Source organism: Myxocyprinus asiaticus, chromosome 45 (assembly GCF_019703515.2).
Source record: "Myxocyprinus asiaticus isolate MX2 ecotype Aquarium Trade chromosome 45, UBuf_Myxa_2, whole genome shotgun sequence".
In the NCBI taxonomy this organism is placed as follows: domain Eukaryota; kingdom Metazoa; phylum Chordata; class Actinopteri; order Cypriniformes; family Catostomidae; genus Myxocyprinus; species Myxocyprinus asiaticus.
Window position 1 is genome coordinate 17519460 of NC_059388.1, and position 14471 is coordinate 17533930.

The 14471-nt window shown below is 37.5% G+C and overlaps 1 protein-coding gene across 5 annotated transcripts in view; it reads right to left on the reverse strand.

Moving 5' to 3' along the window:
• Positions 1–14471, reverse strand: part of LOC127435096 (exocyst complex component 4-like) — a 176747-nt gene that overhangs the window by 130459 nt on the left and 31817 nt on the right. For all 5 annotated transcript variants that reach the window (XR_007896127.1, XM_051688287.1, XM_051688286.1 and 2 more), the window contains exons 8-9: positions 7538–7683; positions 6681–6769 (exon numbers count right to left, since the gene is read on the reverse strand). Coding sequence is in view for 4 of the 5 variants with exons in the window: in XM_051688287.1 (XP_051544247.1) it covers positions 6681–6769; positions 7538–7683 (235 nt within the window). In the remaining variant the exon portion in view is untranslated. The remainder of the gene's footprint in view (positions 1–6680; positions 6770–7537; positions 7684–14471) is intronic.

Consider the following 14471-nt stretch of genomic DNA (forward strand, 5'->3'; position numbering starts at 1 on the left):
TTCTCTATTGCCTGCACTCTCTTCCGCTCTTCCTCAGTTTTAGGTAGAGCTGTGACTTTTTAGCATCCGTGGCTATCAAGACTCCAGCCAGATCTATTGGTTATATACTCATTAGTATATATTGAGGTAAATCAGGTGTATAACAACTGATCAGGGCTACAGCCACAGACACACTCATTCTCTTTGCAAACATATGGGCACATAAACATGCAATCTTATTTAAAGAGGCATTTAAAGAGCTTCACTCTTATGTGCCGTATGGAGTGTCATATCTTCTCGCAGAGTCTCTGGGCTCCATCAAGCCTGATTTAGCACACAGATCATCAGACTTCACAAACACACACACAGGATCAAGCACAACGTGAAAAGTCTATGGCATAACAATGCTTATTTCTGTGTGTGATGTGCAAATCATGTGTAAATAAACAAAACAATCATAGAAATCAATCCCATTGTCTCTAGAGGCATTTACAGGTGTGTTTCGTCTGGATGGAAACAGACTCGTGACCTTTCCTTGTCATTCCTACTCCTCTCCTTGATGTCCATCAAGCGTGCTTTGATTGTGTGTCAAACAGTGAAGTCCCTCTTCAACAATCACACCTAACAATACTCCCTGTTGCTTCTGTCTATCTGTCTCTCTCTATGACTCTCAGTAGGAATGCCTGATTGCATACTGTCTTTGGTGCTCTAAAACAGACACTAAGAAATGCCACTGCTGAATACAGAGGATATGGCGCCAATCAACAGCTATAAAAATAAAAGGTCATGAAAGAAAGGACCAAAAAAAGGTGTGCATTGCATTAGTGTATTAGGTCTTGTTGTGTAAAAGGGATGGATGGATAGACGGACGGACGACTTTCCCCAAGGTTATTTTCTTTTCTTTTTTTTTCCTACATATAAAGTTTAATCTAATTTCAGGTTCTATCTCTGAATACAATGTATCATAATAGAGTGCAACAGTCTGGTCCCAGAAGTAAAAATCCCATTTATTTTATCCATTGATGAATTGATTTTCAACTTATAAAACTTATAAACCTTTAAAGACAGACCTACCATGAGCTCCGAGGTTGTTCATCGATGGTATATACTTCCATTGAAGCCATCTGTCTGCGTTATATCAACTTTATTGTTTAAAAATCATGTTTGATAGCGGAATTCACTATAAACAACTACAATACCCATGGTCCCACAGAGAAAGTTTCACCAGTAAGAGAATCGCAGCCAAACAAGCCCGTAAAACGTTGGTGTCTCTTCAACCTTACTACTTTTTAATTTGTACATATCGGAATATTTTGTAAGAAAAGTAAAATACATTGTTTCTATACTTATAATCAACAACCTAAAATCAATAGTTTCCCCATAATATCCCCATAATTTTTTATTCAATGACATAATTAGCAATGCTTCATGGGATTGTAGTCCGTTCCCTCATTAAAGATGGAAAGTACACACTCTTGTACCATTGTCTTTTTGTCCGAATTTCAAATATGTTTTTTGCCTAAAAAAATAAATAAAAAAAAGTTTGTGATGTTGTGATTTACCTCAGAGCTGGTTGGTTTGGCTCATGGCTTACAACTCTTTTATGAACGATTTTATGAAAAGTCTATGGGAACAATGAATGGGAAAAATACTTCCCGAACCCAGATGGCTGAATAAGTGGTTGGGCAATGTTGAGCTCTACTGCAAGGTCAGTTATAGTCAAATACTGATGGGCTTGAAGAAGGTCAACCATTTTGGAGTCTTTTGATATATCTGAACTGCTGTTGAAGCTTCAGCAATGTTTAAAGCAAGGACATTCCAATGAAACACTTCTGTGTTCCAGTGCTGATCCAGAATTTAGTCTCTGTTTAGATAAGGGGACAGGAACTGATCCTTGATCAGCATTCTGACTTTGAAAAGTTTTAAAGGTCTCATAGCAAATGTTCCTTAGTGATAGTGAGTGTGTGTGATCTGGTAAAGTGTCTGTACGGCTAGAGAGGCTTTTGACAGAAAGACTCCTAAGAAGACTGTCTGTCACTATGCACAAACACCCCAACTTTCATTAGTGTAGAGAAAACTGACATAGACTCATACACTCACACTTTTACATACGCCCACATACACACGTCCTCTCTCCACTGGTGAGTGATTTTTTCATTTGCACCTTTCCTAACCCTATTGTGCTTCACAAATCAGAGCGTCAGACAACAGCTCTCCGCCCACAGCCCAGCCACTCACCATGATCCACCCTCTCGCTCTCTTTGGGGCACTGTACAGTATGTGCTCCAGAAACATTGAGCCTTGGTACTCATACAAGGGATGCAAGTTTGAGTTCAAACCAATCTCTTTACCCCCTCTCTCCCTACAATTTCACTCTCACTCTCCTACAATACCTGTCTAAAAAATTATGCTAAATTCCAAAACATGGAGAGAGTCAAAGCAGAGAGAGAAAGGAGAAAGAGGGAGAGAGAGAGAACTAAAGCAGTTATGAACTCTTCAGAAGGAAGTTGAGGACTAATTGATCTGCAGGAGCCGTGCTGGAGGAGAGAAAGCGGTATTAAGCTATTGAGGCTTTGAGTGTGCTTTTATAATGACTGCCACAAACACACACACGCTGGCTCAGAGACGGTTTACATGACATCGCACACAACCATAATTGTAGCTGTACAAAGCACTTCCAAAGTCATTCCGCTCCAAGTAATGGTGGTAAAGCAATTTAGTATTTACAACACATGTACAATTTGTGGGGGTGTTTTGCTATTTCATATCACTGGAGAAGGGTTCAGTGTTGAACTAACTCAAAAGATGAAACCATACGACGTTTAATCAACGTCTTCTCCAGTTGGTTTTGGGTGAGAACAAACCAAAATGTAACTCCCTTCCCAATGTACATCTTGACAGCAGTCTCCTTGGCAATCATGATTTCAAGCTTGATTACACTTCCTATAGCGCCATCTGGTGCTCTGCACGTGCGTTAAGGAAGCGTAATCAAGCTTGAAATCATGATTGTGCCTAGAGAATGCAATTGCAAGATTTATAGTGAAAAAGGAGTGATTTTTGGTCTGTTCTCAACCAAAACCAAAAGGATCACTTCAGAAGACATGGATTAAACCAATGGAGTCATTTGGATAAATCTCCTGTTTGCAGCTTTTGGAGTTCTGGTCACCATTCATTTGTATTGTATGGACATACAGAGCTGAAATATTCTTCTAAAAATCTTTCAGCAGAAGAAAGAAAGTCATACATATCTGGGATGGCATGAAGGTGAGTAAATGATGAGAGAGTTTTAATTTTTGGGTGAACTATCCCTTTAAGCCTTCAGCAGATACCTCTGGCAACCAGTCGCTACAAAGAGAATGAGCAGAAATGCGGTATGCGGTAATCTACCCCAGACAGAGTCCGCTAAGTTTCATCAAGGACTACAGAGAGAAGTCATATTTGCACTCTTGCTTATAGTTGTAATAGGACTTTGATTGGTGTGAATTGTTTTGAGGTTAAAAAAATAAAAATCAAGTCACACCATTAATTTGTCTTCATGATCGATCACTGCTGTCACTTCTGAGTATTAATGCCCACCCAAACTTGCAACAAGTCATGCATTTACTGCCAACTGCACTGCACTGGAAAGGCAGAAATGTTTAAACATCTGCATAGTTCAGGCTTGCACAGTGACTTGCTTGTCAAACAGATTGGACATAATACTGAATTCCTATATATTTGGCATATTGTAAGAGTAAGCAGCTGAGAGGTCATTATACTAAATGCAAGACCTGTAGCTTATTTATGGATCATTTAATTACTTTTAAATATTTCTTTAAAAACATTCAGTCAGGTCAGATGTCAGACCATCTGGCAGTAATGCTTTAGTTTTGCACGTCTGCAAACTTAATTAAAAACTGGAGAAACATTTCTGTGTTGGCTTCAATACACATTGTTATATTTCTAATTTATTCCCTAAGAAATCCATGAATGGCACCTCTGCCCACGAAATGGAAACAATGAATTTCAACCCTATCCTCACTCCCTCCACTGAGTCGACTTATTCCGTCTGTTAAATTATTTTGTCCCTTCAATCTCCTTTCGTTCTTTAAGCTAACAGACAGACCGCATTGTGATGGGACAAATGAAGAGTGGAAATGTTATCTCCCATTTGGCGGTGCGAGGTGCTCAACCAATCAAATATTTTCCTCCTTTCACTTCTGAAGCATCTGAAGGAAAAGACCATGAGAGTCTTAGAAGCCCATTTACTTCAATATCTCATGTTAATCTGCATGTTCCTCTCGATCTTCTTGTGCTTGGTGGTTCAGCTTTGATTGGAGGTTCGCTATCAAATGAAATCATATTTGAAGAGCTGGGGAAGTATGGAAAAAAATCCATTCATGTGAAAGGCAAAGCAAGGTTATTGTAGTTTAATATAATACTGTTTTCAAAATTACTTTACACTTCAGTTTAGTTTTAGTTCATTTTAACAATGTTTTTAATGGTTACAGATTCATTTTTCATGGTATTTCTATTTAGTTTTTATTTGTTTTGGTTTAAGTTTTAGTAATTATAGTTAAGCAATGAGTTGAGGAACCCACAAATTTGTAAAGAGCTTCATTTTAGAAAAAAAAGCCACATCATTTCAGTTCACAAATTTTACTTGGACTCTGCTAGGCTTGGGATCGATGCCTTTTTCACACATCGATAATCAGAAGATTTTCCCAATGATTATCGAAATGTATCAGGATTTTTACAGATATAAATCAGGCTGCTTGTTGCCCAATAGTCTTTCTGTTTTCAGACATACAGTATTTCTCAACACAACTTTGGTAAAGTGTGAGTGGCAGGGTAAATTAAAGAAGGTTGCACACCAGACATGTCTGACGGAAGACATGCCGCGTTCTAATATTCAAAACAATTATTTTCTATGAAGGTATGAACACACACACACCACGGACTTGCCGTCTCTGGAGGCTGCTCAAATATCTGCAGTGCCACGGAGCATAACTCATATAGTTTTCCATTAAATTGGACCCAAATCATTATCAAAGGACAACGACTTTTTACTCTAGCCATCAGTGGATGATATATTGTGTATATACATCTTTCATATAGCCTCACTACGTATTTTTAGTAACAAGTGTGTCTTTTTGTGGTTTGACAATAATTTCTAATCATTCAGTTTGTGCAGTTAAACCAGTTTCATACACTAACCTGCAAACTCATCAACGTCACTTTCATTCTTTAAGTACAAAAATCTTTGTTACTTTTGTGTGTATGCATCCTGTGCAAGGAGCTCTAAAATGCCCATCCAATGTTATGATTCCTGTGCCTTGCGACCTGCTTCAGTAAATGTTTTTTCACCCCCTTGTGGTTTCCCAACACTATTACACCAGACATTAAACAGAAGACCAACTGAGTGAATTGAAAAGCACACAAATTAGGCTTTTAATTTAAATGTTGGCTATTGTTAATATATTGATGCCTCAAAAATATATCGATAAAATAATGTGATGATCTATAATCGATATATAGATATTTTATGACATGCCTAGACTTTGCATGCCTGTGCACTCATAGTAACATGAAATCTGAAATGTAAATCCTACAAAGAACATATTCCTTATACAAAAGTGACATGTTTGTGAAATAAATTAAAGTTATAAAGTTGTGTCCACCTTTGTAATCAGTATCAGTAGCTAACTGACACCACACACACCATTTTGCAACTAACAGTTGGGATGTCTACTCCCACACAGACACACGTCCACCATATGATGATTTTATTTATAATAATATGTAATTAATACAATTCCACTCCTGCAATTTAGAACATATTGCTTTAGTATATCAATTGCTAACTGTCCCGGAGCACCTAAGTTTGTTAAACTCCTTTCACACCAACCAAACAAACCAAACTCTGACATTAACGGGACTCGTGTCCACACCAAGAGTGTTTGAGTGAAAGCACACCAAATCAACAGTTTTTGTCTTAGCTTAACTCTGTTGCAAAGTCGCCTCACTATAGAGAGAAAACCTAATATCAAAGCATCCTCCATCTTTATATCAAAAGACACAAAAGCCTGTAAAAAGAGAGCTGGAGAGTTTTTCTTGTGATTTATTTTCCTTAAAGTTCAGGGTTGTAGTGCAGAACTATAAAAATTTCTCTCAAGTAAAAAAAAAACAAAAAAAAGTCTATACTTCTGAATGGTGTGAGAAGCATCTGCCTCTCACCTCTATCCCTCTATGTGTCCTTCACTTCTCTTTTCTGAACACCTTGTGCTCCCTCTCTAGATCATTTCACAGAAAGTGTGTCTCACAGGGATTGTTTGAGGGAAAAAAAAGAAGAAAAACAAAAAGGCACACACAACTGTCAAGCACTACTGATTGAAACTGCAAGGTCATTGTGAAGAGTGCGAGAAGAAAGGAGAGAGAGTTACTGCCTAGTATGTCTGTCTAACTCTAGCAAGGTGTCTGTGAGTGTGCATTTGTGTGTGTAGAGTCGAGAGAGAGAGAGAGAGAGAGAGAGAGAGAGAGAAATGAGAAGACTCTAACAGGTGGATGATACATTGCTAAGCGACTGTTCACCCCAATAACTTCAACGTATCCTCTCCATCATCGTTCTCTCCTTCCTTCTCTCCTTCCATCCAATTCACACTGCACCTGCCATCCCCGATTTACTCTCCAGACCCTCCATTCAACCTTTCTCTCTTACTCACCTTGCAGCTCCCCGCTTTTGCTGTAGAGTTCCCGACGTTGCTCTCGCAGGTATGCGCTCATGCTAATGGCGTGGGAGGAAGACTCAAACCTGCAAAAGGAAGCATTCAAAAGGTCAAAGCTCACACCAAAGTAGGTCACAGGCTCTCTTATTTTAGTAAACCTTAAATATGATATATCTGATATAAAGTTAAGTGTGAAGAAGAAAAAAAACAGATCCCGTGGTCAGAAAACTTAGCCCCGTCTCCTTTCAAAAACCAGTGATTCTCAACTGGTGGGTCATGACACAAAAAATGGGTCACAGGTTTTTTATGATATGGCTACAGACAGCAGGGGGGAAATTTATTTGCTAAATACAAATTGTAAAATTCTTAATAACAACAAATTGTAAAATTCAACTAACTATATAATTGTGCATAGCTAGGATAGTTAAATAAATAGGTTTAGCAGCTTTAAAAGGTAGGAGAAAAAGCTTTGCATATCTTTTGTTTTTGACGTCAAAGGCTGTGTGTCTAATCAAACTCTAAACTATTTTTTGCGCAAATTCATCTGTCACTTAGTATAACCTAGACAAATTAGTCAGATGCCAACATGGACAGACATGACATGCCCTCATACTTGAAAACCATGGGCCAAATTACACAAGGTACACAAAAATACAACCCAGACTACGTTGAATATGGGTCCATGTACAAAGATAAGTGGTTTGTGTCGCCCACAATGTGTGTATAATGTAAATTCAAAACCAGCAGAGAACCACTGTTCTAACCTTTCCCAGACAAATGCATCTATGTGAAAACATTTAAATATAGCTACAGCAAAGCCCTAATTCTGAATCCACCTGCAAGAACACACTTACTTGAACAGAGACTGTTTGGGTCGTTGAGGTTTCTTCTTAGCGAAGAATGCTCCGAAGTCTCCACCAGTGCTGGCGTAGGAGAGCTGGGCGGAAGGTTCTGCAGCACTACGTGTGTTTTTGACATCCAGGTAATCCATTAAAAGCACCTGAAGAGCACAAAAGCAGGTTTGATACATGCCATATTTGATTGTTAATTCAGTCAAAAAAAATTATATTTAACATTTATGCATTTTGGCAGACGCTGTTATCCGAAGTGACATATTATTGGAAGCTACAGTGGTGTGAAAAAGTGTTTGCCCCCTTCCTGATTTCTTATTTTTTTGCATGTTTGTCACACTTAAATGTTTCAGATCATCAAACAAGTTTAAATATTAGTCAAAGATAACACAAGTAAACACAAAATGCAGTTTTTAAATGAAGGTTGTTATTATTAAGGGAAAACAAAATCCAAACCTACATGGCCCTGTGTGAAAAAGTGATTGTCCCCTAAACCTAATAACTGGTTGGGCCACCCTTAGCAGCAACAACGGCAATCAAGCGTTTGCGATAACTTGCGATGAGTCTTTTACAGCGCTGTGGAGGAATTTTGGCCCACTCATCTTTGCAGAATTGTTGTAATTCAGCCACATTGGAGGGTTTTCGGGCATGAACTGCCTTTTGAAGAGCATGCCACAGCATCTCAATAGGATTCAGGTCAGGACTTTGACTAGGCCACTCCAAAGTCTTCATTTTGTTTTTCTTCAGCCATTCAGAGGTGGACTTGCTGGTGTGTTTTGGATCATTGTCCTGCTGCAGAACCCAAGTTCGCTTCAGCTTGAGGTCACGAACAGATGGCTGGACATTCTCCTTCAGGATTTTTTGGTAGACAGCAGAATTCATGGTTCCATTTATCACAGCAAGTCTTCCAGGTCCTGAAGCAGCAAAACAGCCCCAGACCATCACACTACCACCACCATATTTTACTGTTGGTATGATGTTCTTTTTCTGAAATGCGGTGTTACTTTTATGCCAGATGTAATGGGACACACACCTTCCAAAAAGTTCAACTTTTGTCTCGTCAGTCCACAGAGTATTTTCCCAAAAGTCTTGGGTATCATCAAGATGTTTTCTGGCAAAAATGAGACAAGCCTTAATGTTCTTTTTGCTCAGCAGTGGTTTTCGTCTTGGAACTCTGCCATGCAGGCCATTTTTGCCCAGTCTCTTTCTTATGGTGGAGTCATGAACACTGACCTTAACTGAGGCAAGTGAGGCCTGCAGTTCTTTGGATGTTGTTGTGGGGTCTTTTGTGACCTCTTGGATGAGTCGTCGCTGCGCTCTTGGGGTAATTGTGGTTGGCTGGCCACTCCTGGGAAGGTTCACCACTGTTCCATGTTTTCGCCACTTGTGGATAATGGCTCTCACTGTGGTTCTCTGGAGTCCCAAAGCTTTAGAAATGGCTTTATAACCTTTTCCAGACTGATAGATCTCAATTACTTTCTTCCTCATTTGTTCCTGAATTTCTTTGGATCTCGGCATGATGTCTAGCTTTTGAAGATCTTTTGGTCTACTTCACTTTGTCAGGCAGGTCCTATTTAAGTGATTTCTTGATTGAGAACAGGTGTGGCAGTAATCAGGCCTGGGTGTGGCTAGAGAAATTGAACTCAGGTGTGATAAAACACAGTTAAGTTGTTTTAACAGGTGGGGCAAACACTTTTTCACACAGGGCCATGTAGGTTTGGATTTTGTTTTCCCTTAATAATAACAACCTTCATTTAAAAACTGCATTTTGTGTTTACTTGTGTTATCTTTGACTAATATTTAAACTTGTTTGATGATTTGAAACATTTAAGTGTGACAAACATGCAAAAAAATAAGAAATCAGGAAGGGGGCAAACACTTTTTCACACCACTGTATATGTGTTCCCTGGGAATTGAATCCATGACCTTCCTACCAACAATTAAGATTAGGGGGAACAAATTTAAAAGTTAAAGGATCTGTTATTAAAAACCCATAATCGACCAATAGAGTAAAGTAAGCTAACACAGGCCTGTTAGTTTTTAATACTTGTGTGAGTGGTTCATGTTCTAAATTAGCAGACCTATTCCAATATATATGCAGTTATAATCAGTAAATTATTTAATCTGTGGCTTTCAACCACTCTTGCTGGCAGTCTAGCAACTTATAAAGTAAAATGAATGGGTCTAAATAGAATGACTGATTCATGATCTCTTTGAACTGGATCAGTCAGTCTTAACCAATCTGTTTCTAGGTCTGTCTCAGACCCATCTTTCCAAACTGTCTGTTAAAGTTCGAACTCTTGCCATGTCCGCCAGCAAAATCCCATTAACTTTGATTAAAACTGCACATCCGAGTTCATGAATATCCCATTCAACCCAATCCATAATCATTAAAGGAGTTTCCAACAGCTATAAGAAGATCAAGCTAACTTTTCCACAAATTAGCACCCCATTTTCCAATGGCTCCATAATTTAGCACATCAATTTGCTTGGTCTTGTTCTAAATCCTGGCTGCACACCAGTCTAAAGTGGAGATGGAAGTAGGAAAAGGGACAGATGGAAATGCATTTGACTGATAACACCATAATTAAAGAGAGATAAGAAGGGGATTGTCTATGAAAGGAGGGGAAGCCTCATCAACAGCAATTCTTCAGCCCAGAGACAAGCTCAAACCAGCAGGCCTGCTACATTCCTGTCAGATTATTAATTACTAATGCCAATCTGATCCAGTGATGGAGCGGGTCTCATATGTACACCACTGACTTAATTAAATGCCAACGTTTGCCTGATGATGGAGTTTGAACCCACTACAATGACCTCGGAGAGGGGAACATGGAACTTTTAAGGCAATTAAACATGAAGGATGGATGATGGGAGAGAAAGAGAGAGTGAGTGAGTGAGTGAGTGAGTGAGAGAGATTTTATGATGGAAATAGTAAACATAGGAAGGGAAACAGATGGATTGAGATGTACGTAAAGAGGAGATTAGGAGGTGATCAGTCAAAAACAAAGCAAAAAGGAACACTGGAAATTTGGTAACACTTTACAATAAGGTTCCATTCGTTAACATTAGTTAATGCATTAGGTATCATGAACAAACAATTAACAACATAAAGGTTATAGAAATTATTAATCTTTGTTAATGTTAGTTCATAAAAATACAGTTGATCATTGTTAGTTCATAGTGTATTAATTAACATTAACAAACACATTTATTTATTTTAAAAATGTATTACTATATGTTGAAATTAACATTAACCAATATTAATGAATGCTGTACAAGTATTGTTCATTGTTAGTTCATGTTAACTAATGTTAACAAATGGAACCTTACTGTAAAGTGTTACCTGAAATTTCTACTGTGCAGTGCATTGTATGTCCCCATCATGTTTTAATATATTGAATAACATTTAAAACATTTTAAGATGGAAATCATATTAGTTTATTTCCTTTAATAACAATATCACAACTAATTGTACATATGGGGTGAATTTTATACAGTTGCACTTCTTTATCTTGAGTGGATGCTACCACTTTTGCCTTGTCCCTGAGTGCTAACTTCTGGATTTTAAAAAATATTTTTTTTTTAGAAATGTATGACGAAAAACGGGCAATTTGTTAAGAAATATTCCAGGTGTTTCTTTTTTTCTTTCTTTTTCTTATTGAAATGCTTTAAACCAGAGCTGTCAAAATTAACGGATAGCCACAGTCTCCCAGGTGATTAATTTTGTGGACGATGAGAGTTTAAGAGATTTAATGCCCATTGCACTGAATATGCAACCTATGGGGGGACTAGTTATTTCAATTAGTCAACCTCCCACTTAGACTTTGGGAAATATTTAATGTTACTTGAATTGGTGCTTTTTTAGTGCATTTCTATCTTTATACTGTGGAAGGCTTTGTTTGGAAAATGTTAATTAAGCATTATAATGTTACATATTATTTTGATTTCTTTCCTAAATAGGAAATAAATGCATTTTGACAAGAAAATAATTACATTTAGAGTCAAATTTCAGCACTTTCAAAATATGCGATTAATCGCGATTAACTACGATTCAAATTTTTAATCGACTGACAGCACTACTTTAAAGAAAACATGTTTTATTGCCTGTATTGTTTTAATTGGTAATCAATTTAAGTGTTTTCCTACATATGTCCTTAACATTACTTTTACATCCTATATTTTGCAATATTGCTTTAGTCAGTTCCATTTAGACAGCATCCAACAGGAAGTGACACCATACTCATCATTAACTAATAGCAATGGATTTCATGAATTCTGTGATGTTTTGAGGTATTAGTTGGCTTGTCTCACTAAAATTACAGAAATCAGAATTATACTATCAAAATGCCAAAATATGGTTAAAAACATATCAAAAGTAACATCAAAGTTGACCAGGCAGACCTCAAATTAACATGCATGGAAGAAAATGAATCCACAAATTGATAAGAGAGCATCCTTCCTGAACACCCATGAGAACTGAATCAAAAAAACATGATGGAAATGTTAATGTTAACAATGTTTATACTTCGTTATGGCAAGTTTTCAGAGCCCTCAGCGGGGGTCTTTTGACACAATGCCAGGAACTGCTTGTTACCAGTGCTGCTTTTTTGTGTGTGTGGAACGTTTTATGTGAAAGTAAGTAAAAGCAAATATTTTTTGCAACATATTTAAAGAAAATACAAAAAGATGAAGTGAGTAAAAGTTGAAGGCAGGACTCATTACAGTCGGCAAGGGCACCTTCACTTAAACGACCCAATGCTTCATTTCACATTGCCATTATAATGCAGCTTATTAGAATAGCCTTCATTTTTTGTAACAACAGAGATGGAGAGTGGGCTGCAGCAGAGCTGTATCCATTCTAAAACACCAAACAAGTTGGAGGAAACAACAGAGGCAGCTCCACCAACAATACAAAGAACACTAGAATGAGCTTGGTAATGAAACATGCAGACAAACTGCTGTGTTTGAACTGGAACATCTCTAAGCACCACGTCAAAGAGAGACAAAAGAGCAGACCACTTATGAATTACGCTGCCCGTGGATGGACTCAAGCTAACAAAAGACATGTTTTACATTACTATGAAGTTTTGGTGCTACCGTACTGATGTGCCACATGGCTGTTGAGAGCAGCAGTTAATTTATACACTGATCCGTGTCCTCATGGGAAGAAAAAAAAAACCTTCCTGGAATGTTGATGTGATCAATTTGTCGGAGAAGTCATCCAAAAACCAACTACTCAATTTGTGAAGTCATCTGCTGTAGTATGTTTATCTAAATTAGCTTTAACATTTTTAGTGGCAATGTGTTTAAGGGGATGAATTTAGAGATGTAACATCAGTTAGAGGGTTTTACCATGCTGAATGTGTGCTGTGTTTTAGTGTGACAGGACAAAACTTTACACTCCAAGCACTTCGAAAATTTGCATCTCTAAATTTAGCCCCTTTAAAGCACCACCACTACAGTCAAAAAAGCATTACTTTTGTAACAAATTCACTGCCTTAAAGAAATAAACTTGAGACAATTACTGTCAGATTTCAAACAGTCGTGAGCAATGCTTCTGTTGTATGTCTTTTGTGAGGACTATGACAATTTTGTGTTTATTTGTTGAATTAAATGTCAGCAACTCGATCGAAAGCCTGCTCTTGGTGTCCAAAAAACACAACCAGAAACCAGTCTGATTGGTGTCCATTAAACATGACCCTAAACCAGCCTAATTATACAGGGCTTCTTAAAGACTGCCTAGTCAAATAGTCATTCAGACAATGCATCGACTAGTCGGTTCTGAACATATTTAGATTTGTTCATCCTTAGTCAATACATCATAGTTTTTACAGAAAACTTTCTCAAGAAGACTCAAGACTGTTCTGATGGAAAGGAAGGGAAGGACATAAAAAAAAAAAAAAAAAAAAACACCACCTTGAGCAGCAGTAACATGATGGGCACACCATTTCCGAATGTTCATTTCACAAGCCCTCTCCTTTATTGGAGCCTTAAAGACTAGGTTGTTTTAACAGAAGGGAAAAATCAATATTCATGGCCTCTTCCAAGAAAACACTATCTGAAAATGGACTTGGGAAACAAGAGCCTTTGAGAAACAGCAAATAGCTTTTCACACCAGATAATAAACACAGAGCACACTGGCTGGATTCGTGACGAATGCATGTGTGTGCGTGTGTGTCTCAGTATAGACCACTGCCATTACAACAATTCTGTGTTCTTACAGCTAAAAAAAAAAAAAAAATAATAAAAAATGTTACAAAGTTTACAACGCATTTTGTGAGATGTGAGATGTTCTCTCTTGAGAGAACCCAGGCACTTGCCTTTAAGGACGCATTCTTAACTGTAATGAATGCCAAAAAGCAGCACTCATCCCCTCTATTAGCAACAAATCAAGCTAATTACAAAAGAAAAACAGCAGTGAGGGATGTGCAGGTGAGAACCTGCTCTCTAATGACAGACATTTGCAGAGTGCTTTAAGAAACCAGGGAAAGTCAAACCCTCCTGAGATTACACAGAAAAAGCACTTTCCTCTCTTTCCGTGGCTTTTTCACCAAAATATGACTATTTCCAATGGTTTTAGTTTTGTTTTTGTTTTTAGATATTTTGCTGCATGCATGAACTTCATTAACTTTTTATGCCATACAGAAACAAACCTTTTATAAATTATTTTATTATTATTATTATTATTTTACTTCAGGGGTGCACTTAAAAATGCATGGCACTTTGGGCAAAAAGAGAAAATTACATGTTGATTAAAAACTTGATTACATTTTTTGCCTACATTTTACCATTTCATCTAATTTCTCCTCCCTCCACACAAAATAAATAAACTCAAGCCTAAAAATAAAATATTATTAAAGGTATCTTACTGAAGACATTTTGGGAGCATTTATCATCCTTGGCATCTTTTTTTTTTCTTTTTCTAATTTTATCC